At 48.1% G+C, this 21754-nt stretch overlaps 1 protein-coding gene across 3 annotated transcripts in view; it reads left to right on the top strand.

Annotated features, from left to right (window-relative positions):
- The first annotated feature begins 7099 nt into the window (after nucleotides 1–7099).
- INPP5D (inositol polyphosphate-5-phosphatase D) overlaps nucleotides 7100–21754 on the top strand; it is an 81456-nt gene continuing 66801 nt past the window's right edge. The window contains exons 1-3 of one of the 3 annotated variants that reach the window (XM_075937409.2): nucleotides 7100–7277; nucleotides 9266–9407; nucleotides 19506–19569. In XM_075937409.2, coding sequence (XP_075793524.2) covers nucleotides 9274–9407; nucleotides 19506–19569 — 198 coding nt within the window. In that variant the 5' untranslated portion in view covers nucleotides 7100–7277; nucleotides 9266–9273. Of the gene's footprint in view, nucleotides 7278–9145; nucleotides 9408–19505; nucleotides 19570–21754 lie in introns of those variants that run through there. The other 2 variants (XM_089780882.1, XM_014577481.4) reach the window with 2 other exon arrangements.

Genomic DNA, 21754 nt, shown 5'->3' with positions numbered 1-21754 from the left:
GCTATTTTTCAGTATGGACTGGGAACCACAAGCATTGCAGCTTGTCTCTTACCTCGGGTTGCCAGGTGTCCAGAATTCAACCGGAGAGTCTGGTTTTTGTGCCCTCTGTCCGGTAAAAAAATTCAGACAATACTGTACATGTGCAATGTCCAGTATTTTCTGGCTTTCCAGCTGGGTGCCCAACGGAAGCCTGGTGGGGGCGGGGGAGTGGCTGGGAGGCAGGGTGCAATCGGTGCTGGGAGCCCTCAGCTGATTGCGTCTGACGTAGGAGTGATGGCTTGGGGAGGAGGAGAAGCCCCGTCCCTGCTCCTGAGCGCTGTTCCTCTTGGTTTCTGAGGACAGGACAAGGAGTAATGGGCTTAAAGTGCAGCAGGGGAGGTTTAGATTGGACATTAGGAAAAATTCCTAACTGTCAGGGTGGTCAAATATTGGAATAAATTGCCAAGGGAGGTGGTGGAATCTCCCTCTCTGGAGATATTTAAGAACAGGTTAGATAGACATCTGTCAGGGATGGTGTAGACGGAGCTTGATCCTGCCTTGAGGGCGGGGGGCTGGACTCGATGACCTCTCGAGGTCCCTTCCAGTCCTATGATTCTATGATAGTCCAGGAGAGAAGCCCGCAGGCGCTTTGTGGTTGCGTTTAGGCGCCTTCCGTGGGCTCTCAGCCAAAACTGACTGGGATGGAATTTCTGCTTCTTCCCACTGGGACACCCAAAGATCTGGCTATGGGGGAGTCACCTTCCTACCCATGGTCGCCCCCTCTCCCTCGCACCGCCCTGCCCTGCCATTGCATTGCCCTGGGGTCTGCCTCTCTGCTTTGGGTAGCAGGCGGCTGCTTTGCAGAACAGGCTCTGCTGCCTCCCCCTTCATTCCCAGCTTGGTGGCTCTTGGTAGTAGCCTGACCCCCACCCGCTCTGAGCTGTGTAATCTGGCTGTGGGGAGTGGAGCTGGGCTGGACTCAGGTGCTTTGTGACCCAGGCTCCCTTCTATGGGCAGGGAGCACCGATATGCAGAGCTCTTCTTCAGGGCTGAGAGCAACTTTTGTGTTGCACCCCCTCCCGCCAAGCCATGCGCAGGCCTCAGCATTAAGATCTAGCATGTGTATTTTGGTGGGGGTTTTTTTTTTTTTGCTCGACAAATTTTTAGCCCGTGTGTTCGGTATTTTTTGGGAGACCATCTGGCAACCCTACTCCTACCTTCTTCCAACAACGTAAGGCCTTCAGGATGGACATAGCACAGAAGCCCTGAGCTCGACAGCAGTGCAGACCCTAGAGCTTTCAGGAACACAGGGCCAGATTCTGGGCCAAACTGCCTTAATGTGCCTCTCCCCAAAGCACTGACCAGGCCTGGGCAACTCCAGGCTTGTTCTGTTACCTCCAGCTGTTCTAGTCCTAAGGGTCTACTGTAGCAGCTCAGGGTCACCCCAACCAGCCTCTTGAAGCACAGCCCCACACTTCCCCCAGCCCTGGGAGGGTGTCTGGGTAGAGCTGACGCTGGCTCTGCACAGCACGGGCCTCCCTCTGCAAGCAGAATCTGGAGCAGGCCAGTTGTGCTGACTCTCCAGCCACTTTGCGTTGGGGCCAACCAGTGGGCGTGTCGGGGGGGGGGGGTCTGTCAAACACAGCTGGCTGTAAGTACAGACAACCACATGCATCATGCAGTCAGTGTCCTGCCTCTGCAATGGTTTGTCTGCTGTAGACACATCCTCAGTTGTCATGTTCGCAGCCTTGGAGAGCAGCGCTAAGTGTGACGTTGTGGGGGGTTGAAAGCGATTGCATCCAGAGTCACAGTTCACTTAGGGCCCTGGATGCCGCTGGTTTAATGAGGAGAGGGAGTTTGTTACAGGGAACAGCACAAAACTGGAGATCCCAGAGATTGGTGACCAGAAGACTCAGCTTGGATGGCACAGCAAGTGCTGGCCAGAGAGAGGACAATGGGATGCAGAGAGAAGTCCTCAGTGACCTGCCCAGCTGGTTCCAGCCAGGGGAAACAGAAGACGGAGGAGAGGGGAGGTGGAGAAGACGGGGCCCAGGTGACCCTGTTTACCTGGATAGAAGACAAAGGACAAGGGAAGAGCTGCTGGAGGGGATATTGGAGGCTCAGCTGTTTGAGGAGAGCCCCCTAGGCTGCAGGAGAGACTCAGACATGCTGGGCTGAGGGAGGCCAGGCCGAGAGTCCTGAGAGTCCCTTTGCTGCATCCAAAGCTCAATATATCCTCCTGTTTTATGCTGGCTGACCTAGAGCACAGGGAGTGAGGTAGCCCACAGCAGAGACAGGCGTGCTGGAGGGCCAGAGAGGTACGGTCCCAGGAGGAGGAGGGGCGGACCTCAAGAAGAGAGTGGACTCCCCAAGAAAAGGCTATCGCACTGGAGGGGGTTCCGCCCAAGGACCTTACAGGCCAAGTGCGGGCACAGCCTGTGAGACCATGGAGAATGTCATGTCATGGAGAATGTCAACATGTAGTCAACCACACAATAAGCCTGGGCTTATCAGTTAATCTTGTCAACTACACGCACCCCCGCCCTTGCTACTTCTGTATCAGAGGCAGCAAGTAGGGAGAGCAAGGGCCCCACAAGCACCAGATCCTTGCCTGTCCCCCTCCCAGCCCCATGCTGCTACCTCTCAGAGGCAGCAGCATGGAGGATGAGGGGGGGCAGGTGGGAGCCAATACACATGGGGAGCTAACTTTCAAGCAGGCTCCCTGTGCATGTTGGCTCTGAGGATTGCCTGTCCCCCCACTGCCTCCCACAGAGGAAGTAGGGGGAGAAGCAGGCAGGACCTAGTGCTGATGGAGGGGGGCAGCTTAAAAGCCGGTTCCCCCAGTGTCACGTTATTGGATTTTAAAGATCATTGCTGCACCCATGGGGGCGGGTCTTTGTCCCAAACGTCTGTACAAAGGGGGCCATGTGAGGTGTCAAATAAAAGCGTGTGTTGTACTGATTCTGTATATGCTATTCATGTACTTGTATGATATCTGTATGTGGAGTTATAAATATGTACTCTGTGCTTATGCTGGAAGATTCTCTGAGACAGAGCAATGGGCAAAGAATGTTCAGCCAGGGACAATGGATCTCTAGGTGCCAATACACACCTGAGGAAATCTGGATACCTGCAAACCAGCCAGTATCTGATGACCTCTGACATGGGACACAGGGATAGGTCACTGGGCCATGTGACCTGCTCTGGCCAGGAAGATGCCAGCAGAGAGATAAAAATGCCACGAGGCAGACTCCATCTGGCCTGCAGTTCTGCTCAGCGTGATCTTGTGGGTAAGATCCAGAATGTAAATTGACCGGGGATTTGTGGCTGGTTCTTTGGGACCAGAAAGACCCGTTTGGGGTAGGTGAGATTGGGTTCTATAATCCCGCACTTGTGTGTTAGGCCTGGGGCTGATTGCGGCACAGAGAGAGCTGAGGTATCGGAGGGGTTTTCTTCGGTGTGACTGGTATGTGACCAGTTTGGGAAGGTCTCCAGTCAGGGGCTGTAAGGAGCCCTGAGTTTGAGCAATTCGCCCTGAGCAGATGCCCTCAGCTGTGCCCAGACCCGGCCTGGCCCGTCACACCCATCACCAGCTCTTGCGGTGCACGGGGAGGCAGCCATGAAGCGGCCTCGGTTCGCAGCAGCCTAGCCTCACCGTGGACAGAGGCTGCTCCGTGGCAGCAGCCTCTGTCTGCAGGGGTTCGGAGCTCTCCACAAACAGGGGCTACTGCCACCCCATGCCACTGGCTCTGTATCAGAGGCAGCAGCATGGAACAACAGGCAGGAGCTGGTCTGCATGGGAAGCTGGTTTTTACACTGGCTCCCCTTGCACACCGGCTCCTACCTGCCGCCCCAGCAGCAGTGCAAGGTGGCAGAGGGTCCCTGGCAGTGGAGTCGGAGCACACTGGCTGCCGGGGTAATGTAGAAAGCAACTACTTGAGAGATTGTGCTACTTACTGAGCATGTGCAGACACACTGAGCGTGCTCAGCAGTTCTCTTGCAGCCTTTGCCCTTCTCTCTGCCAGAACTAGCTGTAAGTTTCTGCTTAGTCCATGTTAAAAGCGTTTAAAAAGTAAGAAAAGTGGTTCAACAGAGGAGGTGGCTTAACATTGACGTGGCAAAGGGGTGCAGCCGATGCAGGTAGGATTAGGACCGTTTCTGTGGCAAACTCAGCTCTGGTGAGGGGAGGGGCACCTGGTAAACTCCTCAACACGGAGTGCAAAGCCCCAGCACAGGCAGAGCAGGAGGGCTAAAAACAGCCGCCCCAGGGGGAACGAGGCACAAGTCAATGTGTGGTCATGGCAAAGGGGCTTTCTTATGTGCATAAATATGTTTTTTATCACCTCAGAGGCACTGAGCATGCTCAGTAGGGTGGAAGATGCCCCTGCCCTTCTCTCTGCCCACACTAGCTATAAGTTTTTGCTCACTACAGTTTAAAAGCAGTTAAAAAGGAAAACAAGTGGCTCAGCAGAGGAGATGACTTAACGTTGACTTGGCAAGGGGGTAAAGCAGATGCAGGCAGGGTTAGGAGCTGTTCTGGGCAAACTCAGCTCTGGTGGGAGGTGGGGTGCCAGGTAAACATCATAACGCAGGGAGCAAAGCCCCAGCACAGGCAAGGCAGAGGGATAAAAACAGCCTCCCCAGTGGGGACGAGGAACGAGTCGAAGAGTGGCCATGGCAAGGGGGCTGTTTTATTTGCTGGAACATTTTTTAAATAATGTATTTACCTCAGAGGCACTGAGCATGCTTAGTTGTGCTGCAGATGCCCCTGCACTTTGCCCTGCCCTCTCTATCTATCTGTTTTTGCTTATTGCATTTTAAAGGAGGTTCAAAATGTAAAAAGGGGGCTAAAGACAGGACATGAAATTTCATAATAATTCTCACATTTCTCTTATTCCCGGGACTCACTGCATTCCCGTCTCTGCAACCCATTTTCATTATTTTGCATCTGTGGGGTCAGTGCTTGTAGAGGAGGGGCACCAAATGGCATCATGCCAGGGGCTTTCAGGAGCGGTACAGGGCCCAGGCCAAAGTAAGCCTGCCTTAACCTCACTGGGAAAGCACCAGAAGCCATCACAGTTAAACAGAGCCAGCCAGAGCCTGCTTCCTGAACCCCTGTCCCAGCCCTGAACCTCCTCCTACACCCAACCTCTTGCCACAGATATGAGTCCCCCTGCACCCAAACTCAGTGCCAGAGTTTGCAACCCGAAGACCCTCCTGGAACGCATTGTCCTACCCTGGTCTAAGACCAGAGCCCCTTTTACACGCCAAACCCATAGGCACAAGCACAGGGTCTTCTCCCCAAACCCTTACCCAAGCCTGGTGCAAGTGATTGAGGTTGGGAGAAAAAGAGGACTGAAGTGAGCATGGCGAGGCCACAGAGGAGGGGGGCAGGGCCTCAAAAAGGGGCTGGAATGAAGTGAGGGCACGGGTATTTCGGTTTGAGGAACATCTTTCATTGTACTTACGCTGGAAAAGTGATCTTGCAGTTAAAAAGGTTGGAGAGCAATGTTAGAAGGAATGGGAGGAAGGAAAACACCAAAATTTAAAAAATGGATTTAAAGAGGGCAGAAGAAACTGCTCCTGTAAGTAAATACTGGAAGTATCACGTTCCTACAGGGACCAGTGTGAAAGTCCTAGTGGAGGTAGGACATTCCTATGGGGAACAGTTACTTAGTCTGCAGTATAAGAAACTGCTACCCTCTCAAACCGTAAGGCTACGTCTATACTGCACATTGTTGCACAAGAAGATATGCAAATGAGATGTGGCGATGAATATTGCTGTGCCTCATTTGCATACCTAATGAGCCACCATTTTGCGGAAGGGGGTTTTGCACAAGAAGGAGCTGTCTACACTGCTCCTTCTTCTGCAAAAACCCCTCTTGCACAGGAACCATTCTGCCTGAAAATAAGCAGCAGAACAGCTCCTGTGCAAGAGGAGTTTTTTGCACAAGAAGGAGCAGTGTAGACCACTCCTTCTTGTGCAAAATCCCCTTTCACAAAAGTGATGGCTCATTAGGTATGCAAATAAACTGTGGCGGTATTCATCGCTGCGCCTCATATGCATATCTTCTTGCACAACAATGCGCAGTGTAGATGTAGCCTAAGGCTGATTCACGTCTAGCAGATTCCTGGAGTTCAGACCAGCAATGATATTTGCATTTTTGCAGGACTTTTACAGAGCCTTTTACACTTTCATTAAAAGCATTTATAAGTGTACTTGTGTTATTTGTTTAGAGCTGTGTTTCTCAACCAGTGGTACAAGTACCCTTAGGGGTACTTGAGACATGTCTGGGGATGGGGTAGTTCAGCACAACTGAAATTTGGAGACAACTGAATTTGTTTTAAATTTCACAGCATTTTATTATTTTTTTTACTTTTTACATGAAAAAAATGTCAACTCCTACTCGGCTACGATTAAGTTGTTTAACAAATGTGTTACAATGGTAGGAACAAAATTGTGTTTGAAAACTGTAGGTATTGGGGGTACTTATGCTTTTTTTGGAAAAGAGGTACTTTATAAAAAAGGTTGAGAAACACTGGTTTCGAGTAATCCTTTGTAAACAACTGTTGGTGGACTCCTACATTGTTTTCAAATCAGAATTTCCAAAATAGTGTTCCATAGAAGACCGGGATTCAGCAAAGATGAAAGTGATACTTCCAGTAGGAGTTTCTTACAGTAGCGATTTCTTATTTCTGGAAATCAGAAACTGCCCCTAGGACCACAATCCTACAGGGAGCTGTTTTCAACAGAAATGTTGGGAACTGCTTGCATGTAAGATTGTGCTGTCGCTAGCAGCTGTTTCGTACAGTAGCACTTCCTTATGAGCGTACCAATAAGAAAGTGCTATCTGTAACTCATTCCTATAAAGTAGGAGTTTTCAACATTACACCCGGCCATGCATCCAGGGACTATTGAATGTAACCGCTAAAATGTCATGCAGTTGCACAACTATTCAATTACACTCTAACATCCCTAAAGTAAGCCCAGAGTCAGGACAGGAACCTAAAACAGCCATATACAGACAAAGAAAGGGAAGTGAATGCACTAGTCTCCCTCTCCGTGTGCAAAGGGACTCCGTTCCCTCCCACCTTGGGCAGCCAGAGTCTGACTTACCTTTGGTGTGCCTGACACTGTGTCACAGAGGGAGGAGTGAGGTCACCGGATCTCAGAACAAAGCTTGCCTCAAAGACTGATTTGTTTCCATGCAGGCTGGGCATAGTTTACAAGTCCCACGTGTCACCCAGCCAGATTTTCAGGACACATTCTCCTGAAGATTAAAGCATCAATACAGCAGGTAAGAAAGGCGCACTCTGGGGACAGCAAGCCCATGGTAATAACCCGGTTGTTTATCCTCCTGGAGGGTCCTGGGTATGTCAGAGGGGAAATAATAATCTCTAGTACTTACACAACATGTTTCATCTGTAGATCTCAAAGTGTTTCACAGTCTTTAATGGGTTTATCTCCTACCACCCTCTAACGCTGGCTAGTGCCGTTATCCCAATTGTACACAGGGGGAACTGAGTTACAGAGAGGCTAAAGGTCTGTCTATACCCCGGGTGGTCAAAATATGGCCTGGGAGCCAGATCCACCCTGCTAATATTTCTGTCTGGCCTGCCATGACTCCCAGCAATTGAGGAAACTACTAGAACAGGAGTTGGACTCAGCAACTTTTGGTTCTGGAGCCACATGTGGCACTTTGGCTGCCTCCTTGGGGGCCAACAGTTTTCATGGGCTCCTGGGCAAGATGTGCGCCAAACTCCCAGACTCTGTACCCCCTCTAATGCCCCAGTCCCCTGCCCCAGCCTGGAGCCCCCACCTGCACCAAACTCCCTCCCAGACCCTGTACCCCCTCTTATGCCCCTGCCCCAGCCTGGAGCCCCCACCTGCACCAAACTCCCTCCCAGACCCTGTACCCCCTCTTATGCCCCTGCCCCATCCTGGAGCCCCCGCCTGCACCAAACTCCCTCCCGGACCCCACATCCCCTCCTTTCATACAATAGAAATGTGCAGCCCGTGATGACTTGCTAAAATTCGTGGAGTGACTCCTCCAAGAAAATTGTTGCTCACCTGTGGTCTGCACAACAGCTTCTTCAGCGCCATAGCTGAGCTACTGGTGTGTAGATGCTTCCTCTGCTGATGGAAGGGGGTTTTCCATGGAAGTAAGACAGGGCTGCACAAGATGCAGCCTGGGGGCCAGATCAGTCCACCTAACTTTTCAATTCGGCCCACAGGTTACATCTGGCCGCTTTCTATTTATATCCTGCTGCCTGTGCCACTGAATTTCCAGGCAGTGGCTCAGGCAGCAGGATCCTATTTACATGGCTTACACCTCCTGGTTGCAGCACTATGCCGGCAGGAGTCGGAGCCGCAGGCCTTTTAAATAGCCACAGCAACCCCAGGAGGCTGCCAGCAGTTCCAGGCAATGTGGTAGCGGCTGGGCCAAGAGCCACGAGCCCTTTGCTGTCTTTTTACTTCAAAGACCCCAGCCCTAGACAACTCTGGGGGGAGGCTCACCCCCAGCCCTGCCCCTTCTGGGGATGCAGCCATTAAGTGCCCCCCCCCAGCAAAAATGATTTCCCACCCCTGAAGTAATGCAATCTGCCTCTCCAAGAGGTGGTAGGTAGGTAACAGAGGAATTCTTCCATTGCCGTAGCCATGTCTATGCTCGGAGTTGGGTTGACCTAACTGTGGTGCGCAGGGTGTGGCCTTTTTCACGCATCTGAGTGACATAGCTGGGTGGATCTACTTTTCAAGAGCAGACCAAGCCTCAGTGATTTGCAGACGGATGCTCAGGAAGTCTGGGAACTGAATCCAGGTCTCCCAGGCTGAAGGCTAGGGCCCTGACCATGAGACAGAGGCAGGGAAAGTGAGAAAGGAGAGGGATGGAGAAGGAGTCCCTGGTTCAGCACTGAATTACAGTGCTATAAATCAAAGGAAATTCCAGGGAAGTCAATGGAGCTGCTCCCAAGAGGGGGTAGCGGATTTGTACCCCCAGGCTGGGACTCTCTGATGCCGCGATGACGGGAGGGGGGGGGAAGACACAGGTGGTTAACAGCTTGTGTTACAACACTGAAGGGGAGTGGAGGCTGGAGGAACCTGTCATGCTCACTGTGATCAGTTTGATTGCTGAGGAAGTTGTCCTCAGCTTGGTTTCCTTTCCCTCTCTGTACCATTGAAACAGGAAGCTGGTGAGCTGCAGCTGCTGAGTGTTACTGAGACACACAAACAGCTCGGGCAGTTCCTGAGCACTGACTTCTGGATTGTCATTACTGTTTCCTCCAGCTCTGGCAATGGATCAGTGCTGGTACCACGGGAACATCACTCGTGCGAAGGCCGAGGACCTGCTCTCCAAAGTGGGCAAGGATGGCGGCTTCCTCGTGCGGGCCAGCGAGTCGATCCCCTCGGCGTATGCGCTCTGTCTTCTGTAAGTACGGCCTTTCCCTTGCGCGTGGCTCAGCTGCTCCTGCCCCCCCCTCCCCCCCACACCCGTGTGAGGACCTCTCCCTCCTCCCCAGCACAGAGACACCGCCAGCCCACCTACTAGGAAGTGCTACCCTAGGAAGTGGTAGGTTTAACCTGGTCTGGCTGCAGAGCGTGATGGAGAGGACGAAACCCCCACATTTCTGATGGGGGTTGTGGACCAAACCACGCTAATGAGGGGGGCAAAACCCCACATTAAAAGGAGACAAAAATCCAAGGATGTTTCATGGATCAATGAGCTCAGGAATGGGGCCTTGTTATCTCTGGAGTGGGGACAAACCCTCCCGTGAGCATGGTGCCCAGCAGGCACTCTGTCCCCTTGGATTGCTCACAGCTCTGTGCATGTTCGACCCCCCCCCCAGGTCAGTTGGTAAATGCCTGGGACAGCCCAGCAGGTGCATGGCAAACAGGCGGGTTGCTTTGGAGGCCAGCACTGGACCTGTTCTGATCAGCCTGAACAGAGACATGGCTCTGCAGAGGATGCATGGTACTAAGGAGGGTAGAAACAGGGGGAACATCCCTGTGTCCTTAGCAGCTATTTCCCTTCAAGACCCTTCTGCTGGAATTAAGATGAGGGACTGAACTGGAGAGATCAGTGTCTCTGCATTTGTTTGGCTGAGTGCAGCTGGTACATTCGGAGTCGGGGGGTTGGGGCAGCAAGAGAGATCAGAGTTCGAGACTTTTTAATGTTTGCCAGAGGAAGACATCCGTGGCCATAGAATCCTAGGGTGAACAGGGACCACCAGGGTCACCTCATGTAACCCCCTGCCAAGACACAAGGTTTGTTGTGTCTCAACCATCCAAAGATAGTGTCAGCCTGGGAGGAATCATATTAACCTGCTAGGACCCTCAGCCTAACAATCATTTCATTTCAACAGCCGCTGGAAACAGACTTTAAAAAAAATGTTTTTCTTTGTAATCAAATAACAAGCTGGTTTCTTGCTGCTGCTTCCTCTTTAAAGTACATTATTCTCAGTTCTAAAAAGAGGTGCTGCTGCTGGACACTGTGGTCTAGCCGTCTGCCCGTGAGCTCCGGCCTCTGGGAACAGTACAGTACACAAAGAAGAAAGAGTGCATGGGGAGAGCATGTCCCACAGCCCATATGTTGGAATGGGAGCACTACAGGGAGGGGTTTGCACAGTGAGAGACGTGTGTGTGGGTGGGTGGGTGGAGAGGTGGCAATAATGTGTGAGAAGGGAAGGGGTAAACGTATGGAGGGGAGGGAGCATTTGGCAGGGTGTTTGTGTATGTGGAGCTGAGGGAGGATAGGTGACTGCAGACAGGGAGCATTTACCTCTCTGGGATGGGAGTTGTCTGCATATAAATTAGAGCTAGTGCCAAAGTCTGTTCCTGAACTATAACTTGGAATAAAAGCCAGGAATTGGATTATTCACGAGCACTTGCAAGATCCCTTTTTATTTGCTGTGCACAAACACACACACAAATGAAATACTGTTTGCAGGAACTGGACACCTGCACATATTTGCATCAGTTTTCCCTCAGACGTGTTTGCACGGCCATCTTTGAAAGCCCTGTCTGAGTTCTAAGAGACAAGGTGTCAGGGAACAGAAACAACGTGGTGATGAAAGCTGTCTAAAATGGGGGCTAGAAGTCAGGCGCCTCAGTCCATATTTAGATACTTACATAAATACGCTGGGTTTCAGAAGTGCTGAAGTCTCTGTGAGCTGCTTGGTGTTCAGGACTTTTGAAATTCAGGCCACTTGTTATTTAGGCGCCTAAATATAGAACTAAGAACCTAACTGTCAGCCCCCATTTTAGAACATCTCAGGCCATGTGACTCTGATGACCATCATGTAGCAGAAGTAGCAAATTAGGAGGAGAAAAGGCTTGAAACAGTCATCGTGGGTGGACAGGTCATAAGCAAATTATAAGCCAAAAAGTGTCTCACACCCCAATTGTTGATTACCGGGACAATTTATAAAATCAAATCTGCTGGTGGATAATTTACAAAGAGAACAGGGACTAAAAATGCTGAATAAATAGTTAACTGGGAACAGTTCGCCCAGCTCAAGTGATAACAACAAACCATTCCCTGTGTCTTAGTGTTGAGGGGAAAGTGCTTCTGATGTAACTGGAGCTGTACAGAACATTTTCAACTACATATATTTTCATTGAGAGAAGATCATAGAATCTTAGAACCATAGAGCTGGAAGAGACCTCAGAAGGTCATCAAATCCAGCCCCCTGCTCTAGGCAGGACCAATCCCAACTAAATCAACCAAGATGATTGGTTGAAGCTAAGATGGTTTGTGGAGTCATATCCATTTCAATTAGGCTTTCAACAGGATGACTTCTGAGCTCCAGGGCCTTCTGGTGTGTCTTCTTAGCCAAGAGAAAAAGAGACTCAAATCAAAATCCTGATATTTTGGATACAAAAGCAGAGATTTTGACACAATTCTGCTTTGTAAAAATGTTAAAGGGCTTATCATATGGAGTGAAAACAAACTTCAACACTTCAAAAGTTGTCACCAAGCAGAACTGTCATCCTTTAGCCAGAGCTAGTGTTCCCTAGCAGCTCCTTCAAAACCACAGTGTGGACTTGTATAATTGTATATCCTGCTGAGCCAAATTGTGATTTTCCTGGAGAAATGTGGCAGGAAAATTATTATTTGAATAATGACAGGTTAAAAGGTATGTCTGTTTGTCAGAGGCTGGAGAAGGATGGCAGGAGACAAATCACTTGATCATTGTCTTGGATCCACCCTCTCTGGGGCACCTGGTGCTGGCCACTGTCGGCAGACAGGCTACTGGGCTAGATGGACCTTTGGTCTGACCCAGTACGGCCGTTCTTATGTTCTTATGTAATAAGCCTTCCCTTATTTCACTGGAGGGTGGTGATATTTCACTCGGAGGGTGGTGAAGCACTGGAATGGGTTCTCTGGGGAGGTGGTAGAATCTCCATCCCTAGAGGTTTTTAAGTCCTGGCTTGACACAACACTGGCTGGGATGATTTAGTTGGGATTAGTCCTGCTTTTAGCAAGGGGTTGGACTCGATGACCTCCTGAGGTCTCTGCCCACTCTAGGGTCCTATGATTCTTTTATCTCTTATTTGCTCTGGAAGCAGCACAATAGAACTTAGAAGACAAATTGTACAAAGAGCAAATACACAGTGACTGCCCCTCTTGCAGACACTTCCATCCTCTGTTCTGCAGTCAGATCTTTGTGATCTGATTGCCCATGAAAGGCAAGAGACAGAGTGACTCTCCTTCTTGCGTCACTAGAATGCTTGGTTTGCCTGTTTATTAACTAGAAATGACTACTGAGCTTTGCATTTAAGGAACTCAATTTGGAATTATCACCTAGCTCATGAACTCAAAGAAGGTTTAGCAGTAAGCTGTGGCTGTACCTGTAATATCCCTCCACAGGGGCCTTCTGTCTTTGTGTGCTTTTGTTTAAGATGCTGGAACACACAAACAGATGAGGAGGGAAGACTGTATTTTGCTTGTGTATCCTTATTTAAGAACAGCATACCTTTCCTTTAAGATCCTTCTAGGAAAATCTCTGCTTGCAAGTTAAGCATGGTGGCTCTATAGTGTGTACCAGTCGAAAGCAGCACTAATAATATCTGCGAAATCACTAAGTTCATAGAATCATAGAATAATAGGACTGGAAGGGACCTCGAGAGGTCATCGAGTCCAGCCCCCCGCCCTCAAGGCAGGATCAAGCTCCGTCTACACCATCCCTGACAGATGTCTATCTAACCTGTTCTTAAATATCTCCAGAGAGGGAGATTCCACCACCTCCCTTGGCAATTTATTCCAATATTTGACCACCCTGACAGTTAGGAATTTTTTCCTAATGTCCAATCTAAACCTCCCCTGCTGCACGTTAAGCCCATTACTCCTTGTCCTGTCCGCAGAAACCAAGAGGAACAAATTTTCTCCTTCCTCCTTGTGACACCCTTTTAGATATTTGAAAACCGCTATCATGTCCCCCCTTAATCTTCTTTTTTCCAAACTAAACCCAACTAAGCCCAGTTCATGAAGCCTGGCTTCATAGGTCATGTTCTCTAAACCTTTAATCATTCTTGTCGCTCTTCTCTGTACCCTTTCCAATTTCTCCACATCTTTCTTGAAATGTGGTGCCCAGAACTGGACACAGTACTCCAGCTGAGGCCTAACTAGTGCAGAGTAGAGCGGCAGAATGACTTCACGAGTTTTGCTTACAACACACCTGTTGATACAACCTAGAATCATATTTGCTTTTTTTGCAACAGCATCACACTATTGACTCATATTCAACTTGTGGTCCACTATGACCCCTAGATCCCTTTCCGCCATGCTCCTTCCTAGACAGTCGCTTCCCATCTTGTATGTATGGAACTGATTGTTCCTTCCTAAGTGGAGCACTTTGCATTTCTCTTTATTAAACCTCATCCTGTTTACCTCTGACCATTTCTCTAACTTGCTAAGGTCATTTTGAATTATGTCCCTATCCTCCAAAGAAGTCGCAACCCCACCCAGTTTGGTATCATCTGCAAACTTAATAAGTGTACTCTCTATCCCAATATCTACATCATTGATGAAGATATTGAACAGTACGGGTCCTGAAACAGACCCTTGAGGAACTCCACTTGTTATCCCTTTCCAGCAGGATTTAGAACCGTTAACAACAACTCTCTGACTACGGTTATCCAGCCAATTATGCACCCACCTTATCGTGGCCCTATCTAAGTTATATTTGCCTAGTTTATCAATAAGAATATCAAGTTGAAAGATCCTGGGTCAGAACTCTGCAAAGGCAGCGTTTAGTGATCTCGTCCAGGCAAACCCCAGAAGAGGCTCCCTTGCAGGACTTAGCACCTCTTAGAGTGTTTGTCCCAAACACAAAGGCACCAAGACCTGGAGGGACCAATGTTGCTCTCCTCCACTGGGCAATGAACGTGGGGAAAGCAGGGGTGTTGGGTGTAAAAAAGAGCAAATGTTTTGGAGGCGGTGGAGTTTCCCTTCCCACACCTGAAGGCATTGGCAAGTATGGAATCTCCTGTTGGTTCTATAGCCAGTTAGAACACAGTGGATGAAGAGGACTCGATCCTTCTGACAAAAGAAAATGCCACTCTTTCCAGGACGTCTCCAATTAAAGACATTTCATGCTGCCACCTCCTTTGGCCTCTTATTGGAGACTACGCCATGCAGCATATTCCCCATGCTGAAAAGTCCTTGGGAGGAAGATGTCCTCTCCACCTCAGGAATAACTGAAGATCTTTGTTCAGCTTTGTTGCTTCTGAACATTTATAGAAATACTTTCCACTGCTTCAACTCGCTCATGGCTACTTCTTCGGAAAATATCTGTAGAGTCAGGCAAGGTCTTAATAGCCTAAAACATGTAACAAATTAAGGTTGGAGAGGGATTGTGTCGGAGCATTTTGCACCTCTCGTAAACAAGATATCCATGGGGTGTTGCCCTGTGAATTCACCTTTTAAAGGAATAGGGACAGCTGAGCTAGCAGGACTGTAGATATTAATGGAGGTGTGGCATTTATCTTCTATCAAGAGAAAAAATAAAGGTTCCATTACCCGGAATGGAACCCAAATGTTGCCTAGATCAGCTGCCTGCCCTGACAGGATTTGGAGGCATCCTGTTACCAGGGACATAATACTCCTGCATGAGTTTGGAAGCCCTTTCCAGAAATCCCTGGGTTCCATTCCTGGGTCTGCCACTGCTTTGCTAGGTGACGTTGAGCAGGTCCCTTCCAGCTTTGTACCTCAGTTTCTCTATCTGTAAAATGGAGATAATGATATTGACTTCCTGTGTGACTTGGAGCTCTCTGGATGAAAAGTCCTTGGTGATGATGCAAAGGAAGGGGAGCAGAGCTGTAATCGCCTTGAAAATCTCTCCAGTATCTGAGGGTATCACATGTGAGCTGTCCACAGGTAGCAGCTTAATTCCTAGAGGGTTTCTATACAGTGCTTAGCACAGAAAGGTCCTGAATGTCATTGGACCCTCTAGCTGCTACCATAATGTACACAATAAAGAGCACTTCTGATTTGCAACAAGGCCTGAGCCACACTGAAAGAGGAGAGGAAAAAAAAACCCATTCCCCTTTCCCTCTTTTGCCTTCAGTAGCTGGTGCAGGGGAGGGAGCTAAGAGACAAATGAGGAAGCATGTTGGGTTAAATTTAGCCTCAGGAAATTGCTTTGATGGGTGCTGCATATACCATCAATACGGCCAAGATCAGCAGTGGCTGTGCTAAGAAACACCTCATGGAGAACCTTTGGAGGTGACAAATGAAAGTAACTGGGACCAAGCTGTGGCGCAGTCCCAGTGCTGAGGAGCTAAGAGCTTAAGAGTGATGACGGTCTAATAAGAAAGCAAGGCAGCTAAATGGCAGATACCAGTCAACTGTTTGATTCCTGGCATTCCCCTGGCAGTCACGAGATTGCTAAGGTCGATTCCCACAGGGAGAACCACTTTTGCTTATACTGTTCATATATCCCCTGATAGCCCTTTGTTAGCTTCCCCTGTAGATGTTCCTCTGGTTAACTATCTCTAAACACCCTTTCTCAACAGCCTCTGGCTGCGGGTGCCTGCCTTCTGATTGTGTGCCCAATGCGCTTTGATGGCCTGATAGTCATTGAGCTGGTTTGTTTATCAGTTTCATAATCTCCACACACACAAATTTTCTGTCATCAGCGACATAAACAGCGCTGTTCTCTCCTCAGCCCCTTTTTGCATATCTCAGGAGGAAGTGGTGGCAGAGTTCCGCACTGTCAGATAACAACAAAACCAAATTCCACTCCTGGGGGGGGAGATCCCCAGCCCGTGTCAACTGTCATCACTCCGTTGACATTCAAGGAGCACTGACATCAGCTGGGGAACTGCCCCGGCTGGGTCTGGGAGCTCCGTGAAGATGCGGGTAGGGGCGTGAACTCCTCAGATCACTCTGCAACGAGCCCCCAGACCTGTTGGGCTGGGCTCTGAAGGGCGATCCAGCTCCATCTTGCTTAAAAGAGCCCAGGTTCAGAGGGAGCGCTGTGGCTAACTCCTGTAGCCAGCATTGAAAATCTCACCCCAATGTACAAGGAACTTGGCTTTATGCTCAGTCCGACTCCAAATGCAAGGCAGTATAACACCTAGGAAATCTTGCTCACTCACTCTTGCTGGGATTCAGAAAAGCCTAGTTTGAAGAAACATATAACCCGAATCACAAAGGAGTCTAGTACATTTGTATGCATCAGCCAGTCCTCCTCTGGAAGGCGGTCCACTGCTCATCTGTCCTGACCCTTCAGGGACGTGCTGCAAACAGGGCTGGACTAGGACATGCAGAGGCCCTCAGCTATGTCAAGTTTTAGAGGCCCCATAGCATTACCAAAAAAAATGACGTTTAGTAATTTGTTTGTATCTAGAGGCCCCTTATAATCTGAGGCCCTGAACTGGAGCTTACATAGGGTACGTCTACACTGCAAGACTATTTCAAAATAACTAGCGCTATTCTGAAATAACTTAGTCCATGTCTACACAGCAGGCAGTTATTTCAAAGTAGTGTCAAAATACTGTCAAGCTGGAGGACTTCTTACTCCAACTCCTGTAACCCTCATTGTACAAGGAGTAAGGGAAGTCAGAGGAAGAGGGTTTTATTTTGAAATAAGTGCTGTGTAGATGCTCCCTATTTCAGAATAAGCTATTTCAAAATACAATACGCAATTGACGTAGCTCAATTTGTGTAGCTAATTTCAAGTTAAGGCCTACTGCGTAGACACACCCTCAGCTTGTGCATAAATCCGGCAGGGGCAGCCTTATTGGTTTTGACCCAAGGATACAACAATGGGGCTGAGATTAGTTTTTGAGGGAAATGGGGTTGAAATCTGCACCCTTGGTTGGCACAGGGCCAGTTTGTGGAGTGTGTTTAATGCAGCGCTGTGCAGGTGCTGTTGGATCACATCTGTAACCACTGGCAAGTAAATAAGCATGTATTTCTCCTCCGTGCTGGGAGCAGCCCACCAAGCATTATGGGAGCTCAGCAAAACTCAACAGCTGGTGAGGAAGGTGGTACATTCCACATGACTCTGCCATTAGGTTTTACTTCTAGCTCTTGACAAGCTGTTGATGAACCTCTTGTTGGACAAAGACTGGGCACCTGCTTTAAAAAGGGGTCAGGTGCTGTTCTCATCTATGTGGTACGAATGAGTTTAGGCCACAGAGTGAGGCAAAATCAGGGGAAGGCTAATTTGATTTACTGTCCAGGCTAGGGAGGTGGTAGAAGAAAGTGTGGTTTATAGCTGGTCTGCTTGCACTAAAATAACTAAGGCTACATCTGTACTAGTGAGCAGATTGCGGCTGTGGCAGTTAATCTTCTGGCATTTGATTTAGTGGGTTTAGTAAAGACCTGCTGAATCGAATGTGGGAAGATGCCCCTGTTGACTCTGGTACTTCTCGTTTCACAAGGAGTAAGGGAAGTTGACGAAAGCATTTGTTCCCATCAACCTCCTGCTCTGAAGCTGGAGGAAAAGATTGAATTAAGATACCTCGATTCCAGATAGGCAATTGACTTAGCTGTAGTTGAATATCTTTCTTTGACCTTCCGGGTAAATATAGACGTGGCATAAGTGGGTTTCAATTCAAAGCCATTGTTATTTCAGGCCAGGTCTCTGTAGGGACACTTCAAAATAAAAATATCCTATTGCAATTTAATTTAAATCAATGATTTCGTTGTCTTAATGCAAGATTGTGTGTAGGCCAACCCTTTGATTTACTCATTGAACTCTGAATTTAGCCTAGTGTCTGGGATTTCCACATTTCCATTCCTTCCTGGTTCTGACAGCCAGAACAAGTTGCTGTTTTCTTTTTTTCTAACTAGCAGGGGAGTTATCGCTCTGCAGATGAGTTTACCATCGCTTTTTGAGGTGACATCTGCAACATGCTGAAGAGAGCACTGTAGGATTATGCTAATAAATCCTCTGGAAATGATCAGATATTTGAAACACTTGTGCAAAGTAATGCACAATAGAAAACAGAATCCCAACCATACATATAAAGACATCTGTCAGGGATGATCTAGTCAGTGCTTGGTCCTGCCGTGAGGGCAGGGGACTGGACATGCTGACCTCTCGAGGTCCCTTCCAGTTCTAGTTTTGTAAGATTCTAGGATTACATAAAATGATGGGGTCTAAATTAGCTGTTTCCTCTCAGAAAAGAGATCTTGGAGTCATCACGGATACTACTCTGAAAACTGCTCAACATGCACTGGCAGGCAAAAATGCTAATGATGTTAGGCACCATTAGGAAATAAAGAAAAAGTATCATAATGCAATTATATAAATCATGGTACTCCGACACGTTGAATACTGCATGAAGTCTGATCTTCCTGTCTCAAAAAAGAGATATTAGAATTTGAAAAGGTACAGAGAAGGGTAACAAAATGTGTAGGGGTATGGAACAGCTTCCACGTGAGGAGAGCTTTAAAAAAAGGGGGGGGGGGGAGCTGTTCAGTTTAGAAAAGAGACGACCGATGGGGGATTTGATAGAGGTCTATAAAATCATGACTGCTGTGGAGAAAGTGACTAGGGATGTGTTATTTATCTCTTCATATTACACAAGAACCGGGGATCTTCCATTGAAATTAACCGGTAGAAGGTTTCAAATAAACAAAAGGCAGTACTTCTTCACCCATTGTACAATCTGTGGAACTCATTGCCACAGGATGTTGTGAAGGCTACAAATATAACTGGGTTCAAAAAAGAACTAGATAAGCCCATAGAGGGGATAGGGTCCATCAATGGTTCTTTGCCAAGTTGCTCTGGGTATCCCTAAATCTCTGGCTGCCAGGGAGTTGAGGACAGAGAATGGATCACTCAGTAATTGTCCTGTTCGGTTTCTTCCCTTGTAAGCATCTGTCACTGGCTGCTGTGGGAAGAGCTGATACTGAGCTAGATGGTCTGACCCAATATGGCCAGTGTTATGTTCTTACTAAGTCATCAGTCTGTATTAGGGTCCTCCGTTCCATTTTTGTTGCTAGGGAATGTTGCTATGATAAGATTCCCCATAAACTTGTTCTAACAGCCTTTCCTCCAATCTGTTCCAGGTTCCACAATTGCGTTTACACCTACAGGATTCTACCCAGTAAAGATAATAAGCTAATTGTGCAGGTAAGTCATTCTTGAATGCAGCCACCATACTGGGTTCCTCAAAAATGTAGTTGGCCTAGGGCTTGTTTGAATGTGACTTGAGTGCCGGCCACCCAGATTGTGACTCTACACTACAGCATATGAGCTGGCTGCACAGTAACATCCCATGTGAACCCTGCTACAATGCTCTGAAAGTGCCACGCGCACTTGGACTGACGGCTGTTTGAAATGGAACAGAGCACCGTTGTGTGCGGTAGCAATGTCCATCCACGTGCTGCTGCTCAACCCGATTCACACCATGGTGTGCCATGCTGTAAACTCCCCTGCAGACAAGCCCTGAGACTTAAGGTTGCTCAGCTGTATTGTTTCCTCTAGCTCTTACGCTAAAACAATTCATTAATTAAAGTAACATTCCTGCCAAACCCAGGACTCAGCTCCTTTTCCCGGCCTTAGCCCACTTCTTTCATGATACTCTACTGTGCATTAACAACCTGCCTTACACCTCGGCTTTCAGCACAACCCTTATTCCTCATACAATGATGTTTACCAGTTATTTCGAGAGAAGGGTGTTCTCTCAAAATAACCACGTCGTAACGGTGTCTGTTATTTCGAAATAGCGCTATTTTGAAATAGTGCCATAACATGAATATGCAAATGAAGCACGGGATATTTAAATCCTGGCTTCCTTTGCAATTTCGAATGTCTTCATTTGCATCCCTCTCTCGAAAGAGGGTGCAAGTGTAGACATATCCTGAGAGTGTTTAAGTGAAAACAGGCGTGCTAGATGCAATGGTGGTGATATACCGGTGCTTGGAAGTTGATCTTGTATTGGGCATGGTTCCTATTATCTACTATATACATTAGGGAGTTTGTCTGTCATTCTGTCTGTTTGTTCAAACACTCCTCCTAAATTGTAAGAGGTACGACCACCAAATTTGGTAGGCAGCTTCCTCTTGTCATAACTTAAAGCAACATAAGTGTTCAGTTGTGCCAGGAAAATGGGATATGCCTGGAAAGGGATTGCTCATAAAACCATACAGAAAAGAGACAAAATCGTTAGGCGGGTGAAAGAGGCTGGCTGAGGTGAAAGGGGCTCACTCCCTGAGAGGGACAGGAAGGAGAAGAGCAAGCAGCCCTGGTACGAATCTTGGGGGACAGGTGGTGGCTCCTACCCCCTTCCCCCCAACAAACACCCAGTCCCCTACTCTGAATCCCTTCTTACCCCAACAACCCTGACTCCTGCAGCTCCCGCACCCCTAACCCCCTGCCCTGAGCCCCCCACATTCCCTGCCCTACCTTATATCCTCCACATTCCCAACCCTGCCTTTATCCCTCCCTAAGGGACTAAAGGCCTAACGGGCACTCCACCCCCACACTTACATTTCTTACACATCCTGTTGTCTCACAACACATTTCCCCCTGCAACCTCCTGTCTTGAGGACCAACCAGGAGGGTGCGGGGAGAGGGTTGCAATACAACAGTACCTGAATAAATTTAAGTTACTTTGGCCCTGGACTGAACCAAGATGAGCCAGAAAAATAGGATGAACCTGCAATGGATTGCTTCTCAATCAGAAAAGAGATCAAATGGAGACATTTGGAGTAGTGTTCTGTTTTGGCACAGCTAAATCAATGCTTAAAGTTTGAAAGCTAGAAGAAAACATTATTTCATACCACATTGACTTAAGCCCATTTAGCAAATGATATAGCAAATGATACGAGTTTATAGGCATGAAGAAAAAATACACTTGAATGGAGTTCCCATTTAAAAAATAATTAAAAACAATTAAATGGAAAAATATTAACAAACCCTTTTTTTAAGAAATATAAAATAAATATTGACTTCCTAAAAATAACACTGTATTTTTGGAAAAATACAGTCATTTCAATAAAGCATGGACATTTTCCTTTTATTTTCTAAAAAAAGCCCCCTTAATTGAGTTAAGGACCCAAGCAAAGCTGGGTAAATGTGCTAGTTGTTTATATTACAGTAGCACCTAGAAGCCATATCTGAGGTTTGGACCCTGCCGTATAAGGGGACGGAGATGGACACTGTGAGAGACGGTTCCTGCCTGAAGAGCTTATAATCTAACTAGACAAAATAGATGAAGGGTGATGGGGACTGAGGCCTGACGTGGCAGTGACTTGCCCAAGGTCATGCAGCAGATCAGTGGCAGAGCTGGGACTAGAACCCAGGTCTAGGTAAC

The sequence above is a fragment of the Pelodiscus sinensis genome, chromosome 10 (assembly GCF_052426305.1).
Source record: "Pelodiscus sinensis isolate ZL-2025 chromosome 10, ASM5242630v1, whole genome shotgun sequence".
NCBI classification, from domain to species: Eukaryota; Metazoa; Chordata; order Testudines; family Trionychidae; genus Pelodiscus; species Pelodiscus sinensis.
Note: the sequence above shows the minus strand (reverse complement) of the source record. Positions and strands in the feature narration are given on the sequence as shown.